The 13,446-nt window shown below is 38.0% G+C and overlaps 1 protein-coding gene across 1 annotated transcript in view; it reads left to right on the forward strand.

Annotated features, from left to right (window-relative positions):
* The window catches only part of LOC104489865 (putative E3 ubiquitin-protein ligase UNKL), a gene marked incomplete at its 3' end in the record, with an annotated part of 30,980 nt that extends 18,295 nt beyond the window's left edge, over window positions 1-12,685 (forward strand). The window contains exons 7-10 of the mRNA XM_010132072.1: window positions 884-1,053; window positions 10,157-10,345; window positions 11,727-11,789; window positions 12,669-12,685. Of these exons, the coding sequence (XP_010130374.1) occupies window positions 884-1,053; window positions 10,157-10,345; window positions 11,727-11,789; window positions 12,669-12,685 (439 nt within the window). The remainder of the gene's footprint in view (window positions 1-883; window positions 1,054-10,156; window positions 10,346-11,726; window positions 11,790-12,668) is intronic.
* Between the last annotated feature and the right edge of the window lie 761 nt (window positions 12,686-13,446).

Consider the following 13,446-nt stretch of genomic DNA (forward strand, 5'->3'; position numbering starts at 1 on the left):
AAAACAGCGTAGCTAGGGTATGTTGGGACACCAGTAATGGACGTTCCTAAAATAATGAACGCTTCTCTGTGGCACTCATTTGTCCACTGTCTGCCTGACTACGACTAGCACTTTAACAAAAAAAATATTCTGAAACGGAGATTTGGGCAGATTGAAATTCTGCTGGCAAGAATTTGTAAACACTGCAAAGAATGCATCTCCTGTATAACAGCTTCTGTTACTGAAGGCATTTTCCTTCAGATTGTTCATCCAAGACTGTTCTCTTCGATTTGTGCCAAGATTGCAGTAATGAAAAAACTTACTCCTGACTTTGTGAGAGGTGGGATTCCCCAGACCAGACCTAGCCTGATCGTGGTAACTCTTAGATTCATAATACCCAAGCCTCGTTAGTGCAAATTCTAAGGAGGCTATACAGCTAAAAAGTTGTATCTTGTAAAGAGTACAGTCCTATTTCTACACAACCTACAGTCCTATTTCTACACAACATCTTAGGCTACTGGTACATAATCCCTGAAGCACCACAGCACTGGCATTAGACAGCTGAAGTTCTTTTTGAGGGCTCTATCCTAATCTCCATGAGCTTCGCTGTGAGATAGGCCATCCCCTGAGACTGTTGCTTTTCTGTCAGTTGCAACTTCCTACAACATGTGTAGGTCTGCCTCTCAGCAGATGGAGAAAGTAAATAAAAGTATCACGTTTGTCAGTAGCCACAAATACAAAATGGTGAATTATATTACTCTTACTTTGCCTTTATGCTTGTATTTAAAGAAAAAGCGAGATATTTCTTGTGTGTGATTGATGTTTCCATGTGACAGGTGCTGTGTTTGATACTAGGTATGTAATTGTTAAATTCACACAGCCAAATATGTGTGTAATTTGTTGGGGATTCCTTCAACAGAGGACACCATGAATGTAGTCATACTGCAGACTGGTTGTCAGTCAAAGCCAGGCGCTCACCTCTTTTCAACAGACAGCATAGGAGTTGCAAATGAATGGAGCAGCAGTCTTAACTCCACAAACAGCATTACAAATAGCAGTGGGCAGTCTGGAAATGTAAGTGTAAATATTTCTGGAAAAGTTACTGCTAATAATTACTGTGCCAATATACAATGTTTATTTTACTTCTTGAAAGTCTGGTTTTTATTTCTTTGTACTTCAGCTGCAGTAAATATCAGGCAGTTATATTTAACCAGTACTGTAAGCCTAAACAGAATGTCTGCCCTTGGCATCAGATTTAACTGTGTATTATTTGTGTTATTCTGTTCTTGGTTTTTGTCTTTAGATGCAGTATTTTGAATGCTTGAGTGAGGAACGTCATTGTTAATCAATAGAGAACTACAGAACGGCTTAATTTACATATGTCTCTTCTCTCTATAGGAAAGGTTTCATTCAAGGAAGATCTTGCCTGTTTCCAGCACTCTTCGCTGCCCTTGTTTGTTTACTTTAGGAATGATTTGATGTCCTACCCTAACACACTTCATAAAAAGTGAAAGCTTCTTTAAAGCTTCTTACAGTGGTGCAGTACATGCATTGTTTGGCAGTAAAGAGGTGTTTGATTATAAGGTTGATAAAGTAGTATATATTAGCAAATTGTATCAGTTAAGGATGGGGGAGAGAGAGAAGAAATATGTATGGTAGACCTTTTATTGTCTTCCTTTTCTTATCAGCTGGAATAGATCCTTTTGTTAGGTTTTATGTTTGTTGCAAAGTAATATATAGTGGCATCTCTCTTACTCTCTCCAACTTGCGTTTTTCTTACCTCATTGTTAGTGCAGTCGTAAGTACATACACATTTATTCCCAGAATTTTCAGTTCCAGCTTTCCAGCAGTGTTGAGCCCTACTGCTTGGTTAGAAACCAGATAAAAGGACATATTTTAAATAATGTTTAAAAGGAATTGCCAATAAACAGTGCAGTTGTTAAAACTCCTGAGTTTCTTTCGTGTAGCTTCATGTTGTGTCCTCTAGCTTGAGAATAAAGATACTAATATGCCTACGTTTTATCTTAGGTTCACAGTGCAGAAGTCTCCTCCTGTGTATGAAAGGTTCTGAGAAAGGTCTGCCTTTTTATTTAGGAAGCTAATTTTGTTATTGCTAAGGTTCTGAAGCTGTTAGGAGAGACCCATAAAAGCATCTCTTCTTGAAGCTTCTTAGCCTTTTATGAATGATTTAGGTACAGCTGAAGACACTAACTATTCTAATATGTCTTCCAGCTATTGGGAATCTTCTTCTAAATACATGCATTTTTCTGCTGGTCGTTAGGAATCTGATGAACACTGTCTACATTTTGCACTGCATGCTCAGTGAGCCTGTACTGCTGTTCAAGTGTGAAAATGGCAATGTTGATGCTAGTCCTTTCCCTGTAGTTTCTACTTGAAGTTTTATTGAAGGTGGCCACCTTTTTTGTGATGTCTGGCAAAACATTTCTGTATCTTGACTACCTGCAGGATTGTTCGATGCACTTGCATTATTTGGTTTTTTTGAGTATTCAGTTCCTAATTTTTCAGAAGGTTGGTCTTCTTTTTTTCCATATTTAATTCTTGAGTTGTGTTGCTTGCTTACTTTTACCTTCTCCATCTGCTGCGAATGGCTTAATTTTAGTATTTAAGTAGTCAGTCTGTTTTCCTCCCGCTCTCAATTTTCCATATCCCAGCAACTTATTTACATTTGTGGTTTGTGTTTTTCTTTCTATTCCAATAAAATGTCTGTCTTTCTGTCCTCTCCATCTTCATTCTCATCAGTCAGGCACTGGGTAAATTTAATTTTAGTGGTTTTTATCAGGGTGAAATTAGACTCGCAATGCTGCTGTTCCTTTGTGTCCTCAAAACAAAATCTCTATATTCATATTCTGAAACTTTTCACATATGCTGTTATGGTATGCTGGGCTTACTGTTTTATTTGCTTCTAGAGGAAAATGATGATATAGTGCTTCAGAGAACTAAACTCAGTTCTTTGCTTGATCATAGTACACCTCTTTGACGGTAAGCAAGTTGCTTAGGTCCCCATTTCTAGAATATGATAATACTATTGCCTTATCTATAAATATTATTGGAAGAGTGAGTCCATTAACATTCTTTATGATCCAGGTCGGTAGCGAGGGAGGCTATATAATTGTTTTCAACGTACATCTTCTTATCTCACCTATACTGTATTCTCAAGTCTTCATCTTTCCTTAACATTTCAGTCAGAAAATAGTCTGCTCTTCAGCCTTTTTTTTTTTTTTTGGTAAGTGTGAGTTCGGTTTCCATGGAGAGCTTCTACCTCCGTGTTTCTTTACCTCCATGTTCTGCCCTTTAGTTTGAAGCGTTTAGTATTAAACTCTTGTCAGTCCCTTCACCCTATCTGTAACAGTATTGTTTTTTTCCAGTCTGAAGTTCCCTTTGCTTCATACTTCACCAGCTGAATCATCTAAGTGTACTTATTCTCCACAATGCAGTTTACCCAACATGATACAGTATTTCTCTTGATTGTAATTTTTCATTTCAGTTTGTATTACCTGTTTCTCCATACTCACCATCACCTCTTATCTTTCCTTTTGTTGTCTTGCTCTAGCAAGACCTTAATTGGCTTTCTTGGCACATCCTTTTTTTCATATTGCATCAGAGCTGTAAAGTGCCTTAAGTAAGATTCAGAGTCTTCGTATGCATTGTAGCAACAAATTCACTCATCCTTTTCCCCATCTTATGAGTCTTTAGGAGCTGCATTTACATCAGTAACTTTTACTTTCAGTTCTTACTCCTTGTTCTTTACCGTTACTACTTTTTTTGTGCTCTGTACGGTGTCATCTAATTGCCAGAAGGAACACTCGTTTTTACTCATTCTTCTACTGCTCCTTTTTTTATGACGTACATTTCTTTCATTCTTTATTTAAGTTTGAGAGGGTCTTCCTTATCATTTCTTGTGTTATGCTAATAAAATTCAGGTACCTGAACTCCTCAGTTATGGGAAATTATAGTAGAGTTGGTTCCTTGAAATATTTCTGTGCATACAAGTCTTGAAAGAGCTTGGTCCATGTTTCAGATACATTTCTTGCACCCTTTCAGCTTTGATGCCCTGATTGGATAATGGAGTTGGATATGTTACCAATTCTTCATACTCATATTTCCATTACTCCTTGCATGTCTGTTAAAAACGACGCAGGGGGCTTAGACACAATACAGACATATGTACCAACGTGGTATCAACTGGTGTCCGATTTATTCCCAGATAGCTCTTATTTTTATACCATAGCTAATTCATTAGTAAACACCATTACATCATATCTAAACATTATGATTTGTCACCGGTTAAAAAAGTTAATTCATTAGTAATCGGTTACATCATTTTTAGGCAGTACGATTCGTTACTTGTCATTAATTATGTATTAGGTTAACAAAAAGCCCTCCCTTTAATTACCTCACTTAGAAAACTTGTTCAACACACCTGCTCGAAGTTAATAAGTATTTTGACCTTGGCTCAGAATTCTCACTTCTCAGCAGTTTTTTAAACAAGGATCCTTGCTAATTAAAGTTTTGATAACTGAGCTTCAGAGCTCCGATAAGTAATTTCAAACAAAGAACTTTGTAAAACTGCACTTTTGCTACCTGAGAGCCGAGGTTCTGTTAGCTACTAAAGCAGACTTTTAAAAGCAGAGTTTAAGCGAACTTTAGAATTATAGCTTTGCTAACTCAAAATAAGATTCTGGATTGCCCCAAATATGTCCATTTTCTTGAAGAAATCCCACACATGTCCTTTCACGAATCTTCAGCTGTGTAATGTTTCATCATCCAGTATGCTGTGCACCCCTTTTTCCTCAGTCATCTTTGCAAAAATGATCTCTCTGGAGTGCAGTTCTCTGCACCCCATATATATACATCATTCTCAGCCATAAGCTTTGCCTCACCTGAATTTCATCCCTTCATTTCAACTGTTTTCGTATTGAAATGGTCTCATATGTCTTTTTTTTCTCATAGTTCCATGAGAGTTAGTGATGATACAGAGCAAAGTCCTAGCTGTGTGAAATTTGTCTGTTCTGGGTTGTGGCACTGCAAAATTAACAGGAAAATTTGCCGTTTATTATGGAGATGAAATAGGAGATACATTAGAGATTAATTGCATTTATCAATTATAGAATATTTATGTTAGCCCTTCTAGGCTCAGAGTAATAAATCGTAGTTTTCTTTGGAGGAGTAGAAGGATAGAGGTGTTTGGCATGATGTCATCATGCCTGGAGTCCATTAATGTATTTAAAAGATTGAATATTTGCATAGAACCTACGTTGATCACAGTGGATGAAGACAGGATAATCAGCACCATCTTTGTTTTATCAAGTTTGACAAAGGTGTGTGAGTACTTGATCATGCGTTTGAGTTAGCACAGTTGAGAAGTCAGCGCTTGTCAGCTCAGCCGTGGTAAAGATAGTGTACCTTCATAGCTCATCCTGATTGCAGACTGAGTTCTAACTTTCTGCTGTCTTCATTAAGCCTCAACCTGTCTGTTTTACTTCACAACTAAAATGGCTTGACTGTGTGCACACGATCAGTCACCGCGCTCATTTGGTAAATCATAGTTTATCAAGCTGTGGTAGTGCAGCTGAGTTTGATGACACGTGCACAATCTTAGTCTGAACAACAGTTATGAATCATGCTTCCTTTACTGTGGAATTAGTCTTCTGAGACAATGAGGATATAGGAAGGCAGGCAGTTACTTGAGAGCAAATTAGTTTTACAGCGTATTTAAAAACGCCTACGTTTCCACTTCCTGTCATCTTCCCCTTCATCCTCCACAAATCAGGCAATACAACAGTACATTTAAAGCCATAAAATATAATGCAAATCAAGAAACTCAAGAAGCTGCTGTTTTCATAGGAAATATAACTGGTTTTACAGGTATATGTTTCCTCATTTGCTTTGTAGAAGTTCAGCTATAAGCAAAGGCCTAGAGTACACAAGAACCAAGGGGAAGAATGTATTGCTTGTTCGGCATGCTCTTTTTCTAAGCAGTTCAGCTGCAGTAAAGAATAGTGATGAATGATTACTTCATAAGAATCTTAAGAGGCCAGGGTCTTTGTGGTTACAGTGTTGTGAGGATGTGATGCTTTTTTGACTTGGGTCAGAAATGTTCAGGTGTCCTATTACCTCAAGCAGGGATGTGAAATTCAAGAAGTTGTTCTTTTCTTACTTCTGCAAAAGTGAGAGGTAATCCGAAATGTATCCAACTGTAGTGTTTAGTTAGGGTTAAAAATGAATTTGCAAAAATTTACAGCTGAGCTTCTGTAAAGTAAGGAATGTCACCAAGTACTTTTTTTTAATTAAAGTAGACTCTAAATCCTTAGGGGCTGAACTGTGTTCTTCCTGTACATATGTCTTTGACTACAAGCACAGCAGACTTCCATTTTTAGGAGGGGCTTATTCCTGAAGAGTGCTTTAAATCTGTTGGGCCTCTTTATCCCACACTCAGAAAATAAAATGCCACGAATCTTAAGTTACATTTGTAGAGCAGTTTCCAAAGATCCCATCGAACACTTCCTCCAGAGTTGAGTCAACTGCATGAATTCTAGCTTCTAGCTTTTTGTGCTTCTGTCTTAATAAAGAAGAAGCCAAAAAGAAAAAATTAAGACTCACAGTTGGCAGTAGATTTTCCTACCTTCGGTAGTGCTGAAGACATTGCTGTTCATGCCAACACCGATACCGAAATATAAACTCTGCAACATCAAGGAACCCAAAGTAAGCCTTGATAATTTCCCTTCCCCCCTCTTGCTCTCTTTTTCTCTCTAATATCTATATCATATCATACTCATTTGATGTTAGTACTTCCATTTGACTTCATGTTACCTGTGAATCACAAGTCGCTCTTGATACAACATATGTGTTCACTCACCATCTTGGCGACAAAGTTGTATGGCTGTTTCTAGCGAAAGGTTTCTTCACATTTCTCAGATATTTTTTTGTTTAACACTGTGCAAAGAACATGAGAGATGAGAGGTGCAGGGGCAGTGGTCTTGTGGATATACCGTAGCAAGCCATAAGGCATGAATGAATATTTGAGAAAAAATTATTTTGTTTCATGTGAGTTCCCTGACCCTAGTCCCCTCAGCCACTCTAGACCCTTCACCAGCTTTGTTGCCCTCCTCTGAACACGCTCCGGCACCTCAATGTCTTTCTTGTAGTGAGGGACCCAAAACTGAACCCAGTATTTATATGTTCAGCTGCAGCCTGAACAGGGCCGAGTACGGGAAGGCAAGCACTCCCCTGGTCCTGCTGGCCACGCTAGTACTGAAATAAGCCAGGATGCCCTTAGCCTTCTTGGCCACCTGGGTTCACTGCTGGCTCGTATTCAGCTGGCTGTTGACTAACACCCGCAGGTGCTTTTCCACCAGGAGGAATAAATTCTAAATAATAACTTGAGGCCAACAAGAGATACTTTTCTCTGTAGTTGCCTTGTAAATTCAGACTAGGGTTTTTTGTTGCTTCTGTATTTAACCTAATGTGGGTATTATGTGACTTATTTTCTTTTCCTGCTTTATTTGCATGAGTTCTTTGTATTTACTTTGCAAGTTGAGTCACAAAATTTTTGATACTGTGTAATCCAGTTATTAAAATTTAACTAACTTTTCTTTCTGAAAAATACAAAAATCAGAGTGGGGGCTATCTCGTCTATTGTCCATGGTGGACTCTTCAGAGAAATCCTGAACATTAACGTAATCAGATAATGCTGCCTGCATCGTACAAGGTTGAGCAATTGTTTTAGTTTAGTTCAGTTTTTCAGACCAAAACTACACAAAATTGTATTGTAAGCTCTTAATGCTTATATCTCTCTCTGGTTTTTTTATTGCCACCATTGATGCCTACTCTAACCAGAAGGATCGCATGATTGGCACCTTATGGTCTTATCTAATGGTCTACATACCTGATATAATCTGGTCTTGACCAGTAACCTCAAGCCCAGTGCGTGAACAAGGGCATCGTTCCCTACCTAAGGCTCTGTCATCTGCAGGTAGCCGTCCAGGGCAGTAACATCTGTCTGCCTTCCTCCCACTTCCCCTGATCTTCGTTAGGTCACATTGTAGGGGAGCAACCATGATGTACATCTTCCTGTGTCGGCAAGATAATGTATGTTGTTTGTGTAGCTGAAAGAGCAAACGCATCTGAGAAACATTCTGTGCAGATTAGAGAACTCATCCTTACACTGGGTTCAGTATTTATCTAAATTAGTGTCTTTGGGTGTTAGTCTGGCTTCACTGTCTAGTCATTTTATCTTACATACTTGCCTGCTCCCTTAAACAGCCATGTGCAAACAGAAGGATGTTTTTAAATCTACTTACAAAGTGTAACTACGTTATTCATAAAAAGTTTTCAGAATTTTTTTATATGGAACTGACTACCTTAGCAAACTTTTATTGACCAAAAATAAAAAAAAATCTTAAGTTACACTTAGGAGCATTTTTTTTTTCCTGGCAGTATCCTTTTTTTTTTTTTGCCTCTCTGTAATAAAGAAAGGATTTCAGTATTTCAGATCTGAAAAAATGTGCAAACTTAGCATTGCCATGCACAAGGGTAATCCCTAATTTTGGCTTTAGAGTAAACGGTAGTAGAAAGAGAAATGTTGCGTGTTGTAATGAGGCTGTGGTCAAAACATGTATTCTTCAGCTTTGACTTCAGGAGGAATTTTGTCTGAGTAAACTTTGGCTATCAATTGTTGTTGCTGTGGTGCCCACTCCTCTACTTCTGTCACCTCTCAGGGTATATGTACATTTCAGACTGTTGAGTAGAGAGGATGGTTTTGAATTTCAGAAGCAATCTTAATTACAGAACTCCACACAGATAAGGTTTGTGACGGGGCATTTTCTGTAGAAAGAGGCGTGAGTGAATGCATAGGTAATCATCTTCATCGTGTATAGGTCTTACATTTGTTGGAGGTGTTTTTTTCTGTACTTCTGATTAAGATCTCATCTAGGTTTGTGTTTGTTCTCTGCCTGATATACAGGAATTTGAAACTGAAGTTCCTGTTGCGCAGGAGGGGCATTTTGAGGTTCTGCTGGTCTGGGAGAGAGGCGTCTCCTGTTAAAATCCTGATTTGCTTAAAATACTTTCACGTTGTTTGGAGCATAGGGTAAAACTAAGGGTTAGGGTTAATTCTAAATTGAGAGTTTAACAGTAAACTGTACAGTTATACTTGTTTAGCCTGTCTGATTCAGTTTGTATTTTGTATTTAAACCAACCAAAACTGCTTCGGCAGAATTTCATCCCATTGTTGTATTGACTAATTCTGTTCCCTTGAGAGCTGGCAGAATCTGTTCTGAAACAAGCACAGGAGTGATTGAAATGTGTGTGTATCACCGCTGGTCTATTCGGCATAAACATAGAATGCAGCTATTTCCATACTGCCTTTCCATATTATTGTAGGATGTGGTACCTGAGTTCATAAATGTCAGGTTGATCATAATTGTACTTATAGCAAAAAAAAAAAATTGTCCAGACCTACTTACGGATTGTACGTTAAGCTTAAGCCTTTTACTTTAGAAGATAAAAACTCTCTAGAAAATGTACAGCAGAACTGAAAATTATAAATTCAGTAATGTTCATAAATATTAAAATGATATTTTCTTAATCAATAAACATTTTAATATTTAAGAATCTCAGAAAACAACATTTTGAGATTTACAAACGAGCATTGAGATGCTTTTTTGCCAAGATTCTACATGTCATTTTCTTTTTGAACTCCTTGTCTTGATCCGGATGAGTTCTCTTTTGAAAAGAGGGAAATGTTGTAAGATGCTTGCATTAAACTGTAAATTAAGAAGTATATGAATGAATGGAAGTCAGCGTTGTCAGGAAGCAAGTATTCCGTTATTGTAAATTAATACCCATTCAGTATAGTAATCCCTGCCTGTGATTAATTTTGTGCACAGGGACCAAATAAAGCCATATTCTGGTGTGTACAAATATATTTCCTTTTGAAGTCTGTATATTTACAGTAGCTCCGTGTTACTTTTGTTTTTTGCTACTTTTTAAAGCTAATTCCAAAAATATATACAAATAAATCAAAGTTAGTGTTGTAATTACAGGAGACTGAAATTAATTTATAATTTCAACTGATTGTGTTACAGAGGGAGACTGTAGCTCTAAACATAAAATATACCAAAAGAGTGTTTTAGACACTGTTTTCTGTCTTCTACAGATTTCCTGCTCTACAAGTCCAACTGTAACATCAAGTTCTGGTAGCAGTAGTTCTTTATCACCCCTTGGACCTCTTTGTAGACAGAGATCATTAGCAAATGGTGTTTTGTGTTCTGAGACTAGCACATCAGGTGTTTCTTCACCAACATCCAGTTATCCAAAAGCACCAGGTTTTGAACGAGAAGATCAGGTATGTGAATAATATGGGTCTAGAAGTACAAATGCAGTCTTAAGCAGAAAATTTTGTCTGCCTCATGTGTCAGCACTGATTTTTGGTAATTCAGGACACGCACTTTGGAACTCTCTTCAGTAGTGAGCTAAACTGCATCAAATCACAGTTGTCACAGGCCAAGAGTTACTGAAAACAGTTACTGCAGCTCAGGTGACATGCAGTACATTCTCACTGCAGAAGTGTTCTGATTATCATTTTGAGCCTGTGTTGCCAAGAACAGAGCAAGATAACAGTGGGGAAAAAAACGTAGCTAGACTTGGCAGGAATCAGTTTTAATTATTGTTGAAAATTGATGGTGAAAAGATGCATTACTTTATGGCAAGGCAGTTACAGTATCAAATGGCTGGACGTGAGGCAGCAATAATAGAGAATGATGTAACCATTGGGGAAGATCCGTTTTGCTGGTTTGATCACAACTCATGAATAATGTACTGCTACAAAGAATGTGTCTGAGCAGCGAAAATGTCACGTGCTTTAGTGGCCACATTGAACCGTGTCTGGAGGGAAAGCAGTGGTGGACTTTGCAATTGATGAGAAAGTACCTGGAGTGGTAGGAAGCATGAGGAGAGGTGGAGGAGTTGTTACTGTTAGGGAGCTTTCCCTAGAAGGCAGATTAGGAATCTCCCAAAGGAAACAAGGAACAGACACAAGACTGCTAAAAGGCAGCAGAAAGAACTGTTTTTTCCTAAGAAGACAGAGATCGCCTTGCAGATTTTGCTGTACTTCAGGAACTTACTGAAACTTTCTGGCCTGAAAAGAACAGATCCTTTGATCCTGGTCTGCAGGAACACAGTGGGCAAAGAGAAATTGCTTAGAATTCTATTTAAGTATGTCTCACTTGTTTCAAAAGTTACCATGTTATAAAGTGGTGTTCAAAGAAAATCTGCCCTTACATTTTAATTTTTTTTTGTGTGCATGTTATTTGTAGCATGATCACTTTAAGGGAAAATCTAGGCAGTTCCACTCAAACTTTTGACTACCTTAGGCTTCTCTCCCACTAGCCTCTTGTGGAAGTATTCCCCAACTGGTGAGCATCTGGGACATGGTTATTTCTGTCACAGCGTAATGCTGACATGGCTACTCAATTTTTGGACCAGAAATAACTTGCATGTGCTCAATTATGCCACTAAGTGGAACAACTGCAACTACTGTTCCTTTTCCATGTAGATTTACTCCGAACATTAAAATACAATTCTCCACTGGGACTGCAGCGAGGGAAATGAAGTCAGCCTGTTGCAGATTCATTACAGAGATGCCACTGACCCTTCATAAACTAATAATATATTTTCCAGCAATGACTCAGTAAGTTCATGTACTACAGAGATTTTTCTTCTTTTAGGCAAAGCATCGAAGCTTTCCAGCTGAAAATCAGCAGACAATAAATGAACAAGACTACAAGCAGGTATTACAAAAAGCTAATCGTCTCTAAATATTTTACCCTTTTCAATAATTTATTAATGCAGTATCAAAGTTATGTGTCACTTTACAACATAGCCTAAGGAAACTTTGTGACAGGACAAGAGGCAATGGGCACAAATTGAAATACAGGGGTTTCCATCTAAATACATGGAAATACTTTTTTACTGTTCATGTAAGTTTGACTGAGCATTGGAACAGGTTGCCCAGAGAGGTTGTGTAGTCTTCTTCCTTGGAGTTAACACAAAATCCATCTGAACACGGTCCTGGGCAGCCAGCTCTAGGTTTTGTGAAAATGTGCAATAGATGCGTGCTGCGGGGAATACTATGGAAGAGAAGAATATGAGGCAATTTGAGGATGCTTTGGATTATAGAAATTTCATGGCAGAGTTTTCACAGCAAAATTTTAAATTAACTTGATTTGAGGGTGGATGATAAAATTCAAGGAAAATCGGAAGATGATGATACAGTCATTCAAGTGTCAAAAGCTCAAAACCAGAAAACACAAAGTGCTATGGAAGAGGGCATGTTTTCACCGGGGAGAGAGTCAAGCAGTGGTTGCTCCTTGCAGTTGTTCAGTCTTCATCCTTGGAGGTTTTCAAGACCAGACTGGCTAAAACATTGAGTAACCTGATCCTGACTTCATAGCTGACCTGATCATACCTGATCAGCAGGTTGGATTAGATGACCTCCTGAAGTTCCTTCCAACCTGAATTTTCCTGTGATCTGGTGATCCTAAGAAAACTTGGCAAGTTGTTTTAATTGTCATCTCTTTTAAAAAAGTTTTATTTAATCTCCATTTAAATAGTGCAGAATGTATGAAATTCTGCTATGTAATTATAAAGCTGTTGACATATCTTTTTAGAATAATCTTTCTATCTGGTCTTGTTTCTGTTTATTTTGTCTCTCCATTCTGTTTAGATATCTCCCAGTACAGAGTTTTGAAGTCACAGATAGCGTTAGTCTTTGTCAAAACAGAAGAAGGAAAGTAATTTTTGAGCTGTACAAGTGCTTCTGTCTGTAGGGAGGAAAAAGAGACTAAATAGTCTAGTAGATGTAGGTGTTTATGCTGAGGAGAAAGAGAAGTAACTGAAGAAATCCATCAGCTTTGTGTGGGTGTGTCAATTGTCTTCGCTTTCCTCTGAACCCAATGGCCTCAGCTTAGGATGAAGCAGGCCAGAAGGGGACATACTTCGAGTCTGATAATTTTTCAGTAGTATGAGAAGCCTGTATTGCCTCTCCAACTCGTGTTGAGTTTGATATCATGTTTCTCCAATGACAGGGATCATGATCAAGCTTGTAACAAAAGAATACTGTGCCTTGTTATTTCTTCATTTTACTTTTTTAATTATGCGGCTGTTCTTTATGGTTTAATATGTTTTGCCAATTCACTGATGACTTTTTTTTGTTCTGCTCAAACATTTATGAAAACAGAAAGCAGCAAAGAAATGTTCCTTTTAACATGTTGCATGGGAATATTAGAGAATGTGTTGTGAATTCACTGTAAAGTACAATATTGGAATGAAGTTTGGAAAAGCATGCCATAAAATTATAGAATAGTTGAGCTTGGAAGAGACTTTCGTGGAAGTTCAAGAAGTCTGAGCACAAGATCCTGCACCAGGGTCAGGATGGTCCCCAGGATC

Source organism: Buceros rhinoceros, unplaced genomic scaffold (genome assembly GCF_000710305.1).
Source record: "Buceros rhinoceros silvestris isolate BGI_N320 unplaced genomic scaffold, ASM71030v1 scaffold18062, whole genome shotgun sequence".
In the NCBI taxonomy this organism is placed as follows: domain Eukaryota; kingdom Metazoa; phylum Chordata; class Aves; order Bucerotiformes; family Bucerotidae; genus Buceros; species Buceros rhinoceros.